This window comes from Penaeus japonicus, unplaced genomic scaffold, assembly GCF_977035675.1.
Source record: "Penaeus japonicus unplaced genomic scaffold, GWHDUDI00000001_assembly GWHDUDI00000007, whole genome shotgun sequence".
Taxonomy (NCBI): Eukaryota; Metazoa; Arthropoda; class Malacostraca; order Decapoda; family Penaeidae; genus Penaeus; species Penaeus japonicus.
In genome coordinates this window covers 27,064,877-27,077,376 of record NW_028234409.1, presented here as the reverse complement: position 1 = coordinate 27,077,376, position 12,500 = coordinate 27,064,877, and the positions used below count along the sequence as shown (strand labels likewise).

Genomic DNA, 12,500 nt, shown 5'->3' with positions numbered 1-12,500 from the left:
GGCAAAGTCGTGAGATAAACGAATTGAAAATGAATAAATATATTTTTTTCTAAAGGGAAAGAAAAAAGAAACGACCCCTATTTTCACCTTCCTTTCTTGTCCTTCCCACTTATCCCATTTGTGTCTCCTCGTCTAACCGCCACGTTATAGCACTGTAATATCCACCAGACGGCTTCGTCATCTTTAAGTCTAACCAGAACTCGTGTTTCAGAGCGAGGCCGGAAACCCGTTTTCCAGAAACTCTTTCCCCTCTTACTTTTAGGCAGCTCAAGCTACCATCAAAAGCACTCGCTGAAAGCCTCTCGCCCTTCCTCGTCCTCTTCTCTTTCGCGCTCTCTTTTCTTTGCCTTCCCATCTTTATTCTATTTCTTTGTCCTCCTCGTCGATGTCTTGCCTTTATCCGTTTCCTCTCCAGTTCCCTCTTCAACCCACTCTTTCTCTCTTCCGCTCTTGAGTGTCCTTTACATCTTTTCTTTCCCCCTGTTCTTTTCCCCACATATCGCCCTTCCCTCGTCCTCTCCCTTACATTCTGTTCCTCTTTCCACGACCCCTTTGTAATTGGCCGCATAGTTTTCCTCCCTCTCGCCGCACCCCTCAATCGCAGCAAGGGCAGAACCATCGAGTTTATGTAAAAATAAAGCCCGAATTTCACGCCGGCTGCAATATTCAGGGGAGGTTTTCCCTATATCCTTAGGCATCTCAGACTGCCACCGCAACCGACCACTGTGCATACCGGCAACCTCGCAGACTCCCCCCCCCCTCCCCCACATCCTCCCTTGCACGCCCCCCTCCCTTACCATTGCTCGTGTCAACCACCACAGCTTACGGCCGGCAAAAATGTTCAAACTCCGAAAAATGCCAAATAGCCCGGGCAGACGGAGCCGTCTCCATCACCGCCCCACCACCGCCATGTCGCAACAAAACGTTCCACCAAAACAAACGTTCCTCCATTCCATAGTCGAACTACCGTGCTGCCAGATGGTTGGTTACACCAAGATGCATGTTTGAGACACCCATAGGCCTACGCGAGATGATACAGGGCGAGGAAGAACAGGGAGAGAGAAGATGATGGAGGAAGAGGGCGTAAGATGAGAAAGAGGGACGAGGGGAGCCGGAGCTGGCAAAACCGAGAGAACAAAGAACACAGATATGATCCCTGGGATGAAATAGAGACTTGAGGGCGAGGCATAAAGATCGCGCGATGGGTGGCGGTGCCGGTAGGGGGACGGAGGGGGGAAGAGAGTTCTTAGATGAGGCTGATGATCACCCGAACCTCCGCCAGATGGCTCGCGGTGGCACACCTGTGTCTCAACGCCTTGTCAAGTCTGCCACCCCGTCACTGTTCTCAAGAGGGAAGCGAGTGGCTGCTTTTCTTATCAATCAGGACTTGCTCCCTTATTATTCATCTCATATGCAGACCTCGTTGAAGGAAGGAGCCGAACGAGAGAAGAAAGAAAAGTCAAAATGGGGCCTTGCAAACACTCCTCGCATGTTGCAATGAAAAGGTCCATACCGCCTCGCCTGACCTTTCCATAATGATAATACTAATGAAGATTGCAACGGCATTAACACTGACAAAGACCAAGGCAGTGAGAAGGTGATGGATATAGCATTCTCATTGCACAGAACAACAACATACAACATGCATAAAACACACACACACATACACAAATACAATCAACAAAGAAAGAGAAAATCATACTCGCCATATAAAACAAACAAACAAACAAAATGCTTCCTCCTTCACGGCACCCCTAAAGGAAAAAAAGTCTAGCATTTCACAATGGAACATGCACGGATCAATATACGGTCATGAACAGCCCTGCACGCCTGCACACCTGCAATCAATACGACGAAATCCTTCATTTGCTGACGCTACGCAAAACGCTTTCCTTTATTCATTCGTTGCTAGTATCATCATCACTATTGATACTATTATTGCTCTCGTCACTGTTTGATCGTGAGTCTTATCATTGTCAATACTCGCGCTGTTGTTGCCATTTTTATTTATACTATCATTCTCTTCATATTCTTCTTCTTCTTCCTTATTATTCATTCCCTTATTATAATTACTATTATCACTACTATTATCATCATTACCATTATCATCATCATAAAGATTATGATCATAATCATAATCATAGTTACCATAATCCCTCTAGTTACTACTCTCATTGATTGCGTCCCTACCACTATCACCAAAATGATCAATATTGTCATCACCACCATCATCATCATTAACACTATCAAAATATTACCATCATCATTAATTAATATCATCACCAACATCACCATTTCCCCCCGCCCCCCCCACCATTTTCCTTACTAGATATATTCCCTCAGTCAGCGTCTAGCGTCTGCAATTCCTCGTAAGACACTGAAGAAACTCATTAATCCTCGTGTCGCTTAATGAACCCAGGTCCCTTTTTTCAATGAGAGTTCCTTGAGCCCGTGGTATATATTCATAACATTCAAATTTCTCTCCTTCTGACCTCCCCCCTCTCCCCTTCTCCCCTCCCCCCTTCTCCTCTTTCTCTTCTTTTAATGACTAAGAGCAAACTGGTCTAATTCCGGCCTGGATTTTTATCGGTATTTTAAATGGATATTTATTCGCCCACCTTAATCTTTTATAATTCCTGGGTCTGTTTTGGGAAAAATGTGCAACTGCCCTGAGATTTTTCTTTTTTTATGGTTAAGCCTGATGATGATGATGATGATTGTGGTTATGGTGGTGGTGGTGGTGATGATGATGATGCTCGTGATGGTGATGATGATTGTGGTGGTGGTCGTGGTGGAGATGATTGTGATGATGGAGATGATGATGGCGATGATTGTGACGATGGTGATGATGATGGTGATGATAATGGTGATGGCGATGCTAATGATGAGGAGGACGACTACAACGCCTATGGGGCAGAAGGATGATAAGGAAAGGTAACAGAATAACGAAAATGATTCCAGCAAAGATAACAACTCCCTTACCACCCCATACCCCTCACCCCCCACCCCTACCCCTCCACGCCCGCTGCAGCTGCCCCAACCGCATTTCCCATTTTCAGCCTCGGATAATGTAACCAATCCCCCCTCCTAAAATAAGCAATAAGAGTTAGGGTGATAATCCCACCGTGCGGGGAATGATCACTTATCACCCGCCTGTCGTAGGTAGCGAGATTCCCCGATTCCCCGCGCCCTATGATTTCCTTCCTTCTTTCTCTCCTGTATCATCGTCGTCCGTTAAAGAAAAAGTGGCATCGCCAAGGAGACTCTGCAATGTCGATATCAACATTAAACATGTGGTTTTAATTTGTTCAATCGCAGAAAAAAATGTCCTGTTTCAACATGCCTTTTTGAGTGTCCTTGTCGGGGCAAGAAGAGTAAAAGCTTCAAGCGTGGAATATTTGTAAATATGCATCTGAATATATATTTTTAGCTGCACACACATACACACACATTTTTTTTTCTCAAATAAGATAAATGCTTCGTGCATTTGTGACTATGAAGGTCTAGGGTTACGAAAAAAAAACAAAAAAACATTGCTTTCATTCTTATTAGTATTGACTACTGTTCATTGATCTTGTTTGCGGGAGATAAGTTCTGAAAAAAAACATGCATTAAAATAATCCTTAAAGGAACCTCGAAAATCCACTACAATACTTTACCTTCGGTTCCCGGTATGGGAGGCGGTGGGCGTTGCGGCGGGGGCGGGGGCAACGGCTGGCAGTAGTTGCTCTCTAGAATGTAGCCGCGATGGTGCACCGTGTTGTTGTAGTTCAGACTCGGGTACACCGGACTGGGGTGGACCGGGGTGGGATGAATTGGGCTGTTGTATCCCTGGTTGACGTGGACCGGGCTGTTGTAGCCGGAACTGTGGTGCACTGGGCTTTGGTGGGCTGGGCTGTTGACTCCCTGACTTGTGTGGATTGGGCTCTGGCGGACCGGGCTATTGTAACCCTGGCTCACGTGGACCGGGCTGTTGTAGCCTTGGCTTACGTGAACCGGGCTGTTATAACCCTGATTCACGTGGACCGGGCTGTTGTAACCCTGATTTGTGTGGACTGGGCTGTTGTAGCCTTGGTTCGGATGTACCGGGCTACAGTGCGCGGGGCTGCAGTGTGCTGGGCTGTGGTGGATGGGAGTAAAGTGGTGCGGGCTGTGGTTGACCGGGCTGTTGGGTCCTGGGCTTTGGTGAGGGCTCTGGTAAGGGCTGTTGTAGGTGCTGCTGTAGCCGTAGGGAAGGTGGTTGCGGGCGTGGGCGCGGCGGTGCGTGGCGGGGGAGCGGGGCTGCGGCTGGTGGTGCACGGGACTGCCAGGGTGGTGCGGCGGGAGGGGCGGCGGCGTCGGCTGGGTACGGGCGTGAGTGGGCGTGTGAGGGCGCGAGGGCGGGGGAGGCGGGGGGTTGCATGCCACGTGAGTCCAATAGGGACACGCCTCGCCCTCATCCTGCGGCTCGGGGAAGACGGTGTCCAAGTGCGGCCGAGGGCCCCCATCCTTCTTCCCCTTCGGCTTCCAGTTAAACAACTTAGTGCAGAACATGGGCGCCATCTCGCTTAGGTGGCGTTCTCACTGTGGTCTGATCCTGAATAAATAATCAATGAGCGAATCCTATGCGCTCATGGACAGACTTCCTTCTGTTTCGCGGTGGAATCGAAGACGCGCAGGGACTCTCAGACAGTCCCCGCCGGCGGCCAAGAGGCTGCAGACTGCGCGGCGTCCGTCGGCTTTAGTGACGTCCCTCGCGAGCTTGCACCAGTCATGACGGCCATCGCCAATCACATGAGCAATCTGCATCCAATCGTAAAATAACCCAGAATTCGTGCATCGGCCGTTCATACACGTCTCCGGGGACCATGTATCCCAATGATCACAAAATATCTAGCTCGCAATATTTGTCAAATACGCTAATCCGCCGCGCAACAAATCTTGTCGAAAATGAAATGTTCCCGAGCCTCATTTTCTGGAATAACAACCATTACCGAACGTCCATCAGACGTCGAAGGTCGCTGCGCCATACGGCCTTAGCAATCATACCCAGCCCTGTTGTCGGGTACCAGTACCCTCCCAGGGGTAGGATAAAGGGCAGGCGACCGTGCAGGACAGGAGAGTCAGGCTTCTGTCATGAGGGGTAGGATTGTTTGGGCTGGTGGACAGAGGCTGGCCGCGTCCTCCCCTCACAGTGGCGTCCTTTCCTCACTGCAGTTAGGGGTTGCTAGGCGCTGCATACGAGGGAAGGGGACCTCAGGGTCTATTGTGCTTCTTCTCTCCCTTCAGCTCTCGAGTTTGTGTTTTATTCTTGCCACTCTGGCCATTCACGTTTATTGAGTCGCACGCAGATAAAAAAGGGGCGAATCACAGAAAGGGCCTTCGCTCACGTTCGCATCAGACCTAAGAGAGCAGCGGGAAGATTCTATTCCTGGCATTCCATCCGTCTTGCTCATGATTGGAGCTTCGTCCAGTGAATAGTTCAGACACGGCGAGACGCGTGCCCTTCGCCGATAACGTCGGATCTATCCTCGCCTTTCAAAGCCGCACCTTAGACCTGCGGCCAAACATCGGCCGTAAATTCTCCTTCGGGGTAATATCATGTGGAGTCTCTGAACCAGGTCTCGCTCTTTTCTGCGAGGACACAGATCGATATTCTTTTCTCCTTTTCTTCCTGCTCACGTACTCGAATCGAAACATAAAACAATGTTACTTGCTTCACTAATTAATCACCGTCTTGTTATTATCACTTCGGGTCTGCAAATTACAAAAATAAAAATATATAACTTCTGAGGTGGGTTTTACCATCGCAAAAGAAACAAAAATCATTGAGTCTACAACTCCTCGAATTCACGAAACGTCGAGACGAAATCCCTCCCAGCGGGGGACGGCGCGCGAGTTCCCTCCGAGGGCCTGATTACTATTCCCTCTCAAGTTTCCACGGTTAGTTTGCTTTCGAAGGGGTGCCGATGTGTCCACAGGCAGGGTCCTTTCGCCGCTGGCCTGGATTAAACGATTCGATGACTTTTCCGTAGTAACTCGAGCCTCAGTTCGACATGACCCGGCAACCCGACGCGGAAGCGGAACGCAAAAAGTTTTGTGAGGTTAAATAGTTTTTAGTAGTTTAAAGAGTCTCACTATGTAAAAGTACAGCTCCGTCCGCTAGATGAATTTACTATTTTTCTTTTTCCTCATGTTCAAGGTCACTCACTCACCACTACCGTCGTCAGGGACCTCTTTTAAAACATTACCCTTCCTTTTGTGTATGGAAACTGGTGTAATGCATTTATTTCCCTTCAGCAAGACTTTGCGCGCCACTGGCTTCAGCGCTTCATCGGCCCTCGATTCATCTCGGGTTACTCATGCCGGATGATTCGTTAGGTTTATCATCGATGTTTCCCCGATGAATTATCACTTACGCTCAGCTTCCCTTGGCCTTCCCCTCATCTTGATGGAAGGGAGGGAAGGGGGAGGCGGGGGGAGAGGAAGGGGAGGCGGTCGTGTTACAACAAACGGCCGAGTGACGCATCACTTTATTGGCTTGTGCGCTGTTTCCCTTCTTTATATCTCGGACTGTAGATTTTTTTCCCAGGACAGATATTCGAAGTCTTTCTAGTTTATAATATCTGAATATCCTCCCTCCCTAAAAAAGAGCGCATTCAGGCTTTCCAAAAATTATCGAATATAAATAAAAATGACGGAGCTCAAGAGTGCTGCCTGAAGGCCAATATCGCTCTTTATCCGAAATACAATTCGGTATATAAAAAAACGGCAACCCGGTATTGTCCTATTCTTGTTTACCTAGAGTTTTGCATCTACTCTCTGCCGGTTCTCTTTTGTTCTTTCGGCTTGCTCGTCTTCCACTTCCCCTCGGAATGGTCGCGTGGTGGCTGGATCTGAGGGGAATGAATCACCGCCCCTCACTAGCACACAGAGGGAGGTCTAACAATCTGCTACAACTAACAACGGAAACAGGAGAGGATTGTCGGCTATCGCTGGAAAGTAAATATCGCTCAAATCATAATAAAGGTCTATTACGTGTCTTTCACTTCAACACTTCCGACATGTAGAAAACATTTTGGATGCGTATTTCAATTTCTTTTTTTTACTTCGTCGTCACAAAAAAGACGGGAGAGGGGATGGGGAGGGGACCGTCGACGAACTTCCCGTGACGGAGTTCGTAAAAAACACGAGGTCAGAAAAAGAAAACACGGAGTTGCATCTTCACGGAAGTTTCTATTAGCAAATAATTCTTCCCGTCTTGGATATGCGTGCCACGGTGCGGGAACTCCTGCAGCGGCTGGGCCTGAGGTACCTGCAGGAGGTGCTGAGGGAGTATCAGTGAGAAACGGAGAGAGAGTTGAAGAGGACGCAAAAAGAGAGGAGAGAGAAGGGCGAGTGTCGAGGCTGTGAGCTTGGGGTGACCGTCACTCAGGATTTGCTTTATCTGAGCAGAGATGCAGCAGACTCAGGGGTGAGTTGGAGATAGGACAGGGGGAAGAGGGGGAAGAGGAGGAGGAGGAGGAGGAGATAGAGGAGGTAGGAAGACTGACTGAGAATGAAGGAAACAGAAGACGGCGAGTAGGGTGAGGCTTGAAAGGTAGTGGGATTACCCCCACAAAGAAATAAAGACGAGTTCAGTAACCCAACTCTTCAGCGTGGATAATTCAGCTCATGAGCGCCAATTGTGAAGCCACGCGTCATTAAGGACTCCCAGATCTTCAGCACAGAACAACGGATGAACAGGTCGTGCTGAGCCGTCGCTAAAAGGCCCGTGAGTTCCTCTGGAGCTCCTTTCCTTCACATAAACGCACTTGTCCAGGACTCATCCCCTTTTCTGTCCACGTAATCTGAAAGCACAGAAGCACTGCTCGGGCACCCAGGCACGGCTAGTGTTTCTCTCCATCGCGGTTACAGTCCCCTCATGAGCGCCGGCAGCAGAAGCAGGGACAGCAGAACAAAGAACATGATCAGCAGGGAGAAAAACCAGTTCAGGAGGTCACCAGGTGTGATGCTCAGGAGAAATTCCCGAATAGGCCACATGGACTACTGGCGCGCTCCCTAAGGAACCATCTGAGGACAGTCTTGGCTTGGAATCACAGGCCTTCCCCCTGGGGAGGGAGGGATGCCCCTGAAGAGGCGAATACGTCTAATTCTTTCTCGGAGGGAAAATACTCTCACTGATAAAAGCTCTTCAATGAATGTTTGAATGCGGTGTTGTTTTTTCTAAAGCACTTATTTCACTCGTTATTCCTGACTACTGTTGAAAAATGTTTAAAAATCGGATATCAAAAACATGCCACAGCCTAAACAAACGTACGACAACTGATAAGTGAGTTTCGTTAACTCAAGTATAATCCGGACGAGAACACGACATACCCCGCGTCACGACTGAAGCCAAACTGAGGGGAACACTACTGTGAGGCAGCAAACCTCCGATGGGTAGTCGAGTTGCCGAGTCGGATTTTCCCCTCCAAATTTTCTATCAATCGAATCGTTTGTTAGAGCTGATTAAAAGTGTATTTATTCTAAAATAATAAAAAACAGTTTGAAAACGATGCGTGGTCGCCCCACAAAAGACGCCAGCGCAAGCAACAAAATACCAAAATCAACACCTGGCACACTCCTGGGCGCCTCAGACTCGCGATATCCCAGCAAGCATGATTCTGTGTGTTTAAAACCCACACAGACCTACACACTCATTAACCCAATTTTGGTGTTAAATTCACCCCTAGTGTGCAGTCCAGAACCGTGTTGGCTCCGTTAAAAACCCCCGTGATTTAATGGCACGTGTGTGTGTCGTTCCATATGGAGAGGGGAAACTGCCAGGCTAGCCTTGCTCTTCCAGCCACGCCTTCCGTACGCAGACGCATCGATCTGGCCTGAGAAACAAATTTTAGCCCTGTCGGCGCCAGAATTAATTTAATAAGACTTAACTATACAAGATAAGGCAGTGCAAAAAAGATGCTGCAAAGATTACGTCAAATCCAGTCCCGACCTGATATATATGCTCATCTCGGCCTATGAGGTCGCTTCTGCATGGGTGCATGTCTAGGTGAAGGTGCATGATAACAGTTATCTCGTATCTTCGGCCATGCATTCCTGAGGTAGTCATAAGACGGGCAACAAGGCAAACGCTACAGACAGTCCTACAAAATACCCCAACAAAAACACAGGCAAAACTGGCGCAACTCAGACCATAAAAACTGAGCACAATGTGTCCCAAACAATGAAGCGAGAGGCCCAGCGTAAATACTGCAATTGTGTGGCAACAATGGCGTGGAGGCCGTGTAATGGACAGTGTTGCCATGATCCTGATGGTGACTACTCTAAGTCATGCATGGGCACACGCGCCAGCAAGGGAATGTGCAATTATGTAGAAAACTGACTTACCCTATACACTCACCCTCGCGTTTGAACAATGTATGTAAGAATACAAAGACAATCATGTATTATTAGTTCATACAAACATGCAGATTAATGTACGCAGATGCATACAGTGTATGTATGTGTGTGTGTGTGTGTATTTACGCGCACATGTGTGTGCATACCTACATACAAACGCACGCAAACACACACATACACAAATGAACGTAATAACAGTAAACAAAAAACAAAAAACACACTGAAAAAACAACAACATATATATTCTAATGTATGAGTGTTCCTACGAGTTCTAAAAAAATAATTTTCGACAATTAGAGTGCACTACCATTATCTTTTCGAAAGGGGTATCAAATAGAGAGAAAGCACATAGCATGAATAAGGTTGTGCAAACATTTCTCTTCTCGCTCAACACCCCCTTTTGATCGCTCGTTTCCCATTCAAGGTCAACTTAATTTGCATACCAAGTATACCATAAATCAGCAGCCAAAGAGACTTATATCCATTCATCGACCGATTTTGTTTAATCCCTCTCCCATTCCCGATTAATACATAAAAAGATCTTGAATATATATAATGTGTGTATATATGTATATGTATAATATATATATACACACACACACACACACATATACATATACATATACATTATATATATATATATATATATATATATATATATATATATATATATATATATATATATAGATATATACATATATATATATATATATGAATATATATATATATATATATATATATATATATATATATATATATGTATATACATATGCATATATATATATATATATATATACATATATATATACATATATAAATATATACATATATATATATATATATATATATATTTATATATTTATACTTCTATAAACAAAAAGTGTATTTTGCATAATTTCCAAGAACCGCTAGAGTTTTCTCCCGATTGCTATTACCACTTATGACGACTCAAGAAGCCCGCGATGACGACCTCTCGAGCCATTCAATTACGCCTCTTGTGTGTGCAATACTATCACGCGGATCAATAGCAGCCACAGCTTATCGTGGTCGTGTTGGCTGCCCCCCCCCCCTCTCTTCGGCAGTCGTTGAGAGGTGCAATAGGGGGTGGAGGTGGGGAGGTTAGTGAGGGTGACGAGGAGGAGGAAGAGGAGGAGAGGGGTTAAGATGAGGAGGAGGAGGAGGATAGTGGTGGCGTTGATGAAAAAAAATAACGATTTTTAGACATTTGAATATAAGTTTTTTTTTGCAAGACTTCTCACTTTATCTCTTTTCGATATTGGCCACATGCTGTGCTGCCCGATGTGACATTTTCGGCACTCGTTGTTTCATAAAATGAATGCCACAGTATCTATCCTCTCGAAACAAGTGTAAAACAGATTTTCCATCACAAACCCACATCAACTAAATAAATAACAAAATACCAGAAAATCCGCGAGCCCACGCACGCACTCGCCCACGAAACTTCGCCCAGCCCGTCGCAAAAGCAAAGCGAGGGCGGAGGGAGAGGGCGGGAGGGAGGGAGGAAGAGGGTCCGGAGTCATGACAAAGGGAGGGCGAAGAGAGTACGCTCCGAGAGGGACGATAAAACGCTGGATTAAGGGAGATGGAGAGCCTCGACAGACATCAATACGCCGGGTATGAGGACGAGCCAATGCTTGCCTTCGTGTGGGCGGCTGGGCCGTGTTAACGGGCGTGCGACGAAGAAAGAGTGACACGGTAAAGGAGATAAGAAGTGACACAGAAATGGCAAAAGAAGAAAAAATGGCATGGGAAATTATAGACATCAGAACGACGGGTGTGATTCGCTTGCCTTCGAGTAGGTGGTAGGGTCGTGTGTACGTGAGTGTGTGTGTGTGTGTGTGTGTGTGTGTGTGTGTGTGTGTGTGTGTGTGTGTGTGTGTGTGTGTGTGTGTGTGTGTGTGTGTGTGTGTGTGTGTGTGTGTGTGTGTGTGTGTGTGTGTGTGTGTGTGTGTGTGTGTATGCGTGCGTGCGTGCGCTCAGACAAGCACTTCCCAGACGACCCTGAACGACTGTGAGAGCGAGCAACACCTTCCGAGAGTGGGCGTTTCGCAGCTCCACTACAACGGTAAGGTCTTGCTGCTCGCAGTGACGCAACTTTAAACAGATTAGCTTTAATGGTACATATGCGATTCGGATAAATGAGATTCGGCGCGCGTTAATATTCAAATGTAATTTGTTCCCTAATATTTTTACAGCAGTCGCGAATTAAGCTTACATGAAAAAAATACCATGCATCTCTAATGTCATCGCTTGAACGATATAATAAAAAGACAAGATAAAATAAAGAAAAAAGGACAAAAAAAAACTATACCGATTCACGTTGGAGCATTACGCATTCACACGGGAATCTATAGCCGAGCCTCGAACATCCCAAACTGAATTACCTCTCAGGAAAATCCCATAAGTGGCCCTAACACCCAATAAACCCAGTCAACCAAGAAGAAAAGGAGGGCAGGAGTAACAGCGGGGGAGATGGGAACCAAAAAAATACCCCTACAATCACACAATCATACAACAATACGGTTTTTTTTTTAGAGTGATTCTTGTAAAGCCCTGACGGGCGAATTTCAGCCGCCCATTTCCGTCTTTCTTTCCATCCATTAGTGAAGAAAGACGTACGGAATAAAGAAGGGACGCTCAGGCGAAAGATCTAATGAAATCTGGATACAAAAGGGATCTGTGTACAAAGGGAAACTCGGGGGCTATTTCAATTCCCACTCTCGATCGATTTTACATTTCATCATCGCTTTAAGCAGGACGAGCAGTGACAAAGAAAATGGGAGAAAAATACAAAAAATGACAAAGTAAATGACAGAAGAAGAAACAGTGGCAAAAAATAAGGGAAAAAGAAAAAGTGACAAAGAAAATGAGAGAAGAGGAAACATTGGCAAAAAACAGGGAAAAAAGAAAAAGTGACAAAGAAAATGGGAGAAAAAGAAAAAAAGGGACAATGACGATTAGAGAAGAGGAAACAGTAGCAAAAAAATGAGAGAATAAAAGAAAGTGTCAAAGAAAATGAAAGAAGACAAACTGGGAAAGGAAACGACAGATGAGGAAAATGTAACATAAATAGTGAGAGAAGAAAAAACGACAAA

At 46.2% G+C, this 12,500-nt stretch overlaps 1 protein-coding gene across 29 annotated transcripts in view; it reads right to left on the bottom strand.

The window, feature by feature from the left end:
• LOC122254621 (protein neuron navigator) overlaps positions 1 to 12,500 on the bottom strand; it is a 737,418-nt gene that overhangs the window by 148,447 nt on the left and 576,471 nt on the right. For 14 of the 29 annotated variants that reach the window (XM_086538615.1, XM_086538617.1, XM_086538618.1 and 11 more), the window contains exons 1-2: positions 8,300 to 8,388; positions 3,660 to 5,736 (exon numbers count right to left, since the gene is read on the bottom strand). The exons of 5 other annotated variants lie outside the window; for them this stretch is intronic. In XM_086538615.1, the coding sequence (XP_086394741.1) occupies positions 3,660 to 4,542 (883 nt within the window). In that variant the 5' untranslated portion in view covers positions 4,543 to 5,736; positions 8,300 to 8,388. Of the gene's footprint in view, positions 1 to 3,659; positions 8,390 to 12,500 lie in introns of those variants that run through there. 10 more of the 29 variants (XM_043018400.2, XM_086538623.1, XM_086538616.1 and 7 more) reach the window with 2 other exon arrangements.